Consider the following 7,318-nt stretch of genomic DNA (forward strand, 5'->3'; position numbering starts at 1 on the left):
TATACTACAAATATAATATGTAATTTTGAATTATTTTAAACATTTCCTGATTTTTCTAGTTTCCTTTATTTTCCAAAATTTTCCTCGTTTTTCCAAAAAGCGACAATTATATATTAATATGTAAAAAAGAGTAAAAAATTCTTATACGATTCTTTAGAATCGATTCTTTTCCAAGTCGATGAATCCGATTCTGAAAACAATCCTTAAAAGAAAAGGGAATCGATTTTTAAATTCGATTTTTTCAAATTTTCCCATCACTATGCTGGAGTCTTCTTTTTTACCGATAAAGCAAGCGTTTATGTTCCTTGTGCGGTTCTTCGATATGTATCTCTATATATGTTTATATATGATATGAAATATACCGAGTAGGGAAAAAAGGTAGGTAACCTCTGAATAGGTTTCGCAACTAAAAGTTATGAAGTAACTTGATGAAAAAATATTTTATTATAGTGTTTTGAAGAGTTTTCAAAGTAAGCTACAAAAATATGCAATGAAAAATGGGGGTTTCCATTAAAAAAAAGTCAATGTGACCTTGACTTGGCCTTGGCTAGAGTCCTAGATTTATCAGAGAGGCGCAACCGGCTTAAGTCAGTATGACAAAGGTGCTAAGGAGAGTACTAAACATGGCCGACATGCTATAAAACTGCCTTTAAATTATGTCAAACAAGCTAAGACGTGTAGGATAATGTGAGATAGAATATATAGGATAAAATGAAATAGAAATATGTCACTAGTCCTATAAATGGCTGCCAAGTCACGCAATTGGTCAGATTGCAACAGCGAATCAGGGGCTCTATTCTTGAAAAGAAACGTATAAGAAAATCTAGGAAAATACTATAGTATATGTAACGTATACTGTAGCATTTCCCTAGACTTTCGTATACGTTTCTTTTCAAGAATAGAGCCCCAGAATGCATAACACCGGTTACGTCTCTCTGATAAATCGGGGTGATCCCGATTGACCACGGCACGATTGGAAACCACCAATCACAGCGACCGGTGCTTAGTTTGTAGTCTCAAGCGCTGTGAGTGGCTTGTGTCCAATTGAGCCGTGTCCAACTGGGTGCCACCCTGATAAATCTAGGACTCTACCAAGATCAAACTGATAATATCAGTAAGTGGATCTTTTTATACTCTATAATTTTTGTCTGAAACTTTCTATAAAACTTATATTTTCCAAGTTATTGAGAGTATGGATCTTTTTTCCCACCCAGTATGTACATGTAATATTAACTTGACCTTTGCTTCAGAGATTATTACTGCATTACGCATCATGAGAGATAGCAATTGCTATCTCTTATGATGCGTAATGCAGTAATAATCTCTAACGCAAAGGTCACGAGCAGTTGTCTGCAACAACTCGCGTTGACAGTGTCACTAATAGTGATTTTTATAATCCTATCAAACGTTTACAAGAAGTATAAAGACATTTTCAAGTTACATTTGCCATGGAATACTGGTTAATATTGTTATCGATAGTGATCGGTGTTGTCAGCATTGATTACCTCTTTAGAAGTTTTAATTTCTTCAAAAGACATGATATTTTACACATACCGCCTGTTTCGATCTTTGCAACCATAATATCATTTGTATTTCCTCGGAAATCATTCGTTGACATTATCTTGGAGCTGTACAATTTTAATCCAAATGCAAAATATTATGGATTTTATGGCATTATAACTCCATTCTTCATACTTCGTGATCCGGAACTTATTAAAACTATTCTTGTTAAGAATTTCGAGGCATTTCCAGATCGTCCCGGTTTCTCCGATTTAAATAATTCTCTGCTTGAGAAAAATTTATTTTCTCTTCGCGGAGAAAAATGGCGGAACGTGAGAAGTCTTTTGAGTCCCTCTTTTACGTCCAGCAAGATGAAAATGATGTTCACGTTGATGTCGGAATGTGCTGTAGATTTTGCTAAATTTCTGTCGACGTTGCCAACGGATAAATGCGATATGAACATGAAAGATACTTTCTCTAAATATACGAACGATGTCATTGCCACATGTGCTTTTGGAATCAAGGTCGATTCTATGAAGGATCCAACGAATAAATTTTATATTTACGGCAAAGAAGCGACTAACTTTATGCAGGATCACTTCATAAAGTTTATTTTTCTTAGAACATGTCCTAGTCTCGGACGAATTCTCAATGTAAAAATTATAAACGATTACATATCGCATTTCTTCAAGGACATTGTAAAGACTACAATCGTTACTCGTGATGTGGAACACATTACACGTCCGGATATGCTACAGTTAATGATGGATATCAGAGGCAAAGAAGGTGATAGAAAATTAGATATTGATGACATGACTGCGCAAGCGTTTATCTTTTTCTTCGCTGGTTTTGAAACCAGTTCAACCGTGATGTCCTTCGTAGCTCACGAAATCGCAGCTAACCCAGAAATTCAAATTAAATTACAACAAGAGATTGACAAGATTTTGAATGAATCGAACAAAGAAGTGTCTTACGAAGTCATTAATCAGCTTGAATATTTAGATGCTGTGATAAGCGAGGCGCTCAGATTATATCCACCAGTCTCCTTCTTAGAAAGAACGTGTGAAAAAACTTATGAATTACCACCCGCATTACCGGATGAGAAACCTGTTATCATACAGAAGGGTATGCCTGTTTGGATTCCGATTTTGGCAATCCATCGTGATAAAAAATACTTCGATGATCCAGAGAAATTTTATCCAGAAAGATTTTTAGATAATAAGCTTCATAATTCTTCATGTTATATGCCGTTTGGATTAGGACCAAGAATGTGCATAGCTAACAGATTTGCCATGCTGGAAGTCAAAGTCTTGTTGTTTCATTTATTAGCGCGATGTGAACTGAAACCTTGCCCAAAAACTGAGTCGCCAATAAAATTCAGGAAAAGTCTAGTGGCAATGATGCCGGAAAATGGATTCTGGTTGAATATTCAGCGTAGGAAAAATATGCATCCTTTGCTGGAGTCTGCATAGTGGATAACTAGTATTACAAAACATTTCAAATAGCAATAATGTGGCTATTTCAAGAAAATACATTTATAACAAAAATTATCTTTGTAACAAAAATTAATTACCACATATGTCTTTATGAATATACATATTATACTTATTATTATATGCAGCAATAATAAATTCAATTATAAATTGAAATTATTTATTAGAAATAATTAGTGTTATTAAAATGTATTATAATTCAAATGTAATATAATTCAACGAAAATAATATCGGGACATATCGTAGCAATTACGATCTATTCAGGTTCAAACTTATATTTTCTTCTATACATATTCTATATCTACGAGTAATTTATTGATATACAGATTTTTATAGGAATAAAAAGAAGAAAACGATGACAATAAATATACAAGGTGTCCGACGTAACTGTGATCACGATTTTTCCGGCACTTCCGATGATCTGACAAAAATTAGTTTGAATAAAAGTTAATCAGTTTTCAATCGGCTACAAATTTCAATATTAAAAATTTGCAAAATACTCTTTTTTAGGAAAAAAGTCAAGGTCACCCTAATTTTTTTTAATGGCACTATATATTTTTTACTTCATAATATTGTAACTGATGTTAAGACGAGTTCAATGACCTGCTATACTATGACCTTGAAATGACCTTCGTGGGATTAATAAACGGAAACGTTTTCGTGAAAAACTATTTTATTTGTATTAAATTTTTTATATGGATTATATTATTATTCTACAGTAGAAAAAGATTTTTGTATCTGCTACTTTTTTACAGACATGGATTCTTGTTTTTTAAATGAAACTACATACAAAACAAATTATCATCAAAAATCGTAACATAACAAAAGAGTACAATAGAACGCAAAATTATATAATAACAAATTTAATGAAAGAAATTACGTAATTACAATAAGTGTTCGAATTGTCCATTTTCTTGTAAGCACAATTCTGCACTATGTAATAAATTTCCATTAGTTGCTGCTATAATGCTGTCACGGCGAATTTCTTCACATGCTGTACGGATTCGCTGCTTTAAATGTTTCATATTTTGAATTGGTACCGCGTAGACTAATCGGGGGACCAAGGTGGCCAAATTTCTTCTAAATGTGCTAAGACCGTAAGAATATTGCCTGCAATTGTAATTAAATGCGGTTTGTTCCTTTTCTTCTTTTCAAATTCTCCATAATTTCTTAAATTCTTTTCAATGTTTCTAAAATATTGTTGCACACGGGTGATGTCTCTGTGGGTTCCTAGTAGCATACAAAATAGCAATTTTACGTGCATTTCTTTTACATTCATCGAATATTAGCAGCATATCAACTTTCTCGTTATAGGAGTACATTTTCGACAAACTGAGTCTGAACTAAGATTTGCTCTAACGACAGACTAATAGCGTATTCGATTTACTGACTCAACCCGACTCCGAATCAAAGGTCTGTTCTTTTTAGCTGCATTTCTTGCACAATGGGTGCATCCAGAAGCACGACCGTTCACTGAGCGCTCGGTGAGCTCTTGCATCTGATTGGCATATTCTATTAGATCATAAAATATAGACCAAACAGATACAAGAGCTCAATGAGCGCTCAATGAGTCGTGCTTCTGGATGCACCTATTGTAGCTCTTCTTTTGCAGCTCGAATATGCTATAAGACTGAACACAAGAATACATACTCCATACACGTGTCCCGCATCAAAATATACTACTAGTGTCACTAGTACAATAAGTAAATTCGACAAAAAATTTCATTAAAATTTCAAAAAAATTTGGTTAAAATTTCACTAAAATTTTATTGTTACACAATAAAATGTTAGTGAAATTTTAATGAAATTTTTTCCACCACTATTATATTTTTAATGACACCACTTGTCGAATTTATTTATACGCTAATAGTACATTTTTATGCGGGGTGTAATAAATTATGTACTACATTCAGGAATATCACGAATTCCGAAATAGCTACGTCTGTTCCTCACGTCTGACTGTAAGGTCATCTCAAGGTCATAATATAGCAGGTCATTGAACTCGTCTTGATATCAGTTACAATATTATGAAGTAAAAAATATGTAGTGCCAGTTAAAAAAATTATGGTGACCTTGACTTTTTTCCTAAAAAAGAATATTTTTCAAATTTTTAATATTGCAATTTGTAGCCGATTGAAAACTGATTAACTTTTATCCAAAATAATTTTTGTCAGATCATCGGAAATGACGGAAAAATCGTGATCACAGTTACATTGGACACCTTGTATATATATTACATGTAATATATAGAAATATTTATTACTAAATAATAGCATATAACAGTTCGTATACAGTCTATTTAAAATAAACACAGACACCGTTTTTTAAATACTATTTACTAAAGATAGGATCTTTTCGAAACTGTGAAACCCTCGAAACTTAGAAAAGTTATACTTTTAAGGTATAAGGCTTCTAAAATTTAATATTTACACAGTATTCTGTTAACGTATTGATATATTTTTTTTTTGTTATTTAATATAATATAGAATGAAAGAATAAGGATTTAATTTATAGGGTTTAATTACATATAAACAAAATTTCTGCTACAAATTATAGTTTTGCCGATTGAATTGATAGTCGATTAAAGGAAGTCACCTATTATGTAAAGAATCAATTCAGCTGTTTTGATCGTAAATAATTGGAGACTTTTTTCATTTTATACGTATCAATAATTGAAAAATATATAGGAAATATTTTTAAAATGTCGGAAATATTATTAAAAACAGCTCAAGAAAAGATGCGTGAAAACATTCTAGATGATAAACATAATCCACATGAAAGATTGAAGAACAATTCTGTGGACAAAAAAAGTTCTGAATTAACATCAGTTACTTCGTCTACAAAGGTATGTTTCTTCTTTTCTTAATTAAATTTTAATTTGAGAAATTTTATATTGATCCAAACAACCTTAGATTACTTTGACTACTATAAAAAGATGTCTATCTCTTTTTCCTAATTGAACTATCTTAAATTCTATCTTATTCGTAAAGATCTGCTCATCCAAATTTGACGAACAAAAACAGCAAATTATCGATAGTGACTGGGGAGGATACGCCTTGGATTTAGATTTATGGGAGGACAGTAAATCGTCTGTGGTACAGATAAGGCCAAATGAAATATCAATGGACGACAAGGAAAGTTTCGGCTTTTTGTCTGACAGATTGATAGGCATCGGCTCATCTTTCCTAACGAGATCACCCGAAAACGGTCTCTATATTCTCAGTAAATGTGTCCTGAAAAATAGGGTATTGTCAAAAATTCCACAATTAAATGAATACCCAACGAGCAAAAATGTTAATACAAATTTTATTGGTAGAACGAGGACAAGAATATGGGTGCTTTCCATTTAATGACACAAGTCAACACAAGTGTCGTTCTATCTTTGTCACTCTCTGAATGTCAACAAGGATGGATAGAACGATGCTTGTGTCGACTTGTGTCATCAAATGGATAGCACCCTCGGTTAACAATTTCATTTTGTCTAAATTATAATATTTAATCCTAATTTATTATGTAATTTACTATACAGTTTACTATATAATAAAAATACTATATAATAAATTTTATAACCCTTGTAGAAAAGTACTACTACTACACTACCGCAAAAGTGTTTAGTAATACTGAGTAGTGCTAAGATCTTCTGTATATCCACGTTTCGGCAAGATACAAACTGCAGGAACCGAGTATGTGTGTGCATCACAGAAACTAATTATAAATAACCCTATTTTAAAAAAAAGCACTTTCACTACTTTTAGAGACTCTAAAAGTACACTCTGATCAAGCTAAGAGTAAGTGATGGAATTCATTTACATATGCTTATTTATAGGGATCCGCGTCATTTTCTCCTTACGGAAAACGAGTCCATCTTGCGGCAGTACTGCGTATTACACCGCTTGCTTGGCGACGTCTATAGCGTACATATACTCTGCAAGCAGCATAATACGCAGTATCGCCGCAAGATGGACTCGTTTTCCGTAAGGAGAAAATAATGCGGATCCCTATAAATAGGTAAATATGTAAATTAAATCCGTCACTTACTCTTAGCTTGATCAGAGTGTGTTCGTAGAGTCTCTGAAAGTGCTTTTTTTAAAATAAAGTTATTAATAGTTAGTTTCTGTTATGCATATTCATTTCCTGCATTTTGTATCTTGCCGAAACGCAGATATATAGAAGATCTTAGTAGAGATGGGCAAAAATTACGAAAAAATCGATCTCAGTGAATCGATTAATCACAAGCATTCGATCCCAAAAATCAAGAAATTGGATGAACAAGATCGATATTTGTCCAGATCGATCTCTTTTTAAAGAAAATTTTTGAGGTATAC

At 32.7% G+C, this 7,318-nt stretch overlaps 2 protein-coding genes across 2 annotated transcripts in view; both read left to right on the forward strand.

Moving 5' to 3' along the window:
- Positions 1–1,347: 1,347 nt before the first annotated feature.
- Positions 1,348–3,023, forward strand: LOC108766450 (cytochrome P450 9e2). Its single transcript, XM_018515745.1, has one exon. It carries the CDS (start codon positions 1,449–1,451, stop codon positions 2,970–2,972), a length of 1,524 nt encoding a protein of 507 aa, XP_018371247.1. The 5' UTR covers positions 1,348–1,448; the 3' UTR covers positions 2,973–3,023.
- Positions 3,024–5,676: 2,653 nt separating this feature from the next.
- LOC108766437 (leucine-rich repeat and guanylate kinase domain-containing protein) overlaps positions 5,677–7,318 on the forward strand; it is an 8,843-nt gene continuing 7,201 nt past the window's right edge. Inside the window, exons 1-2 of the mRNA XM_018515732.1 lie at positions 5,677–5,838; positions 5,984–6,238. Coding sequence (XP_018371234.1) covers positions 5,695–5,838; positions 5,984–6,238 — 399 coding nt within the window. The 5' untranslated portion in view covers positions 5,677–5,694. The remainder of the gene's footprint in view (positions 5,839–5,983; positions 6,239–7,318) is intronic.

Source organism: Trachymyrmex cornetzi, unplaced genomic scaffold (genome assembly GCF_001594075.2).
Source record: "Trachymyrmex cornetzi isolate Tcor2-1 unplaced genomic scaffold, Tcor1.1 scaffold590, whole genome shotgun sequence".
NCBI classification, from domain to species: domain Eukaryota; kingdom Metazoa; phylum Arthropoda; class Insecta; order Hymenoptera; family Formicidae; genus Trachymyrmex; species Trachymyrmex cornetzi.

Excerpts from the sequence above, each read along its gene's own strand:
- LOC108766450 (XM_018515745.1), top strand. The coding sequence starts at position 1,449 with ATGGAATACTGGTTAATATTGTTATCGATAGTGATCGGTGTTGTCAGC.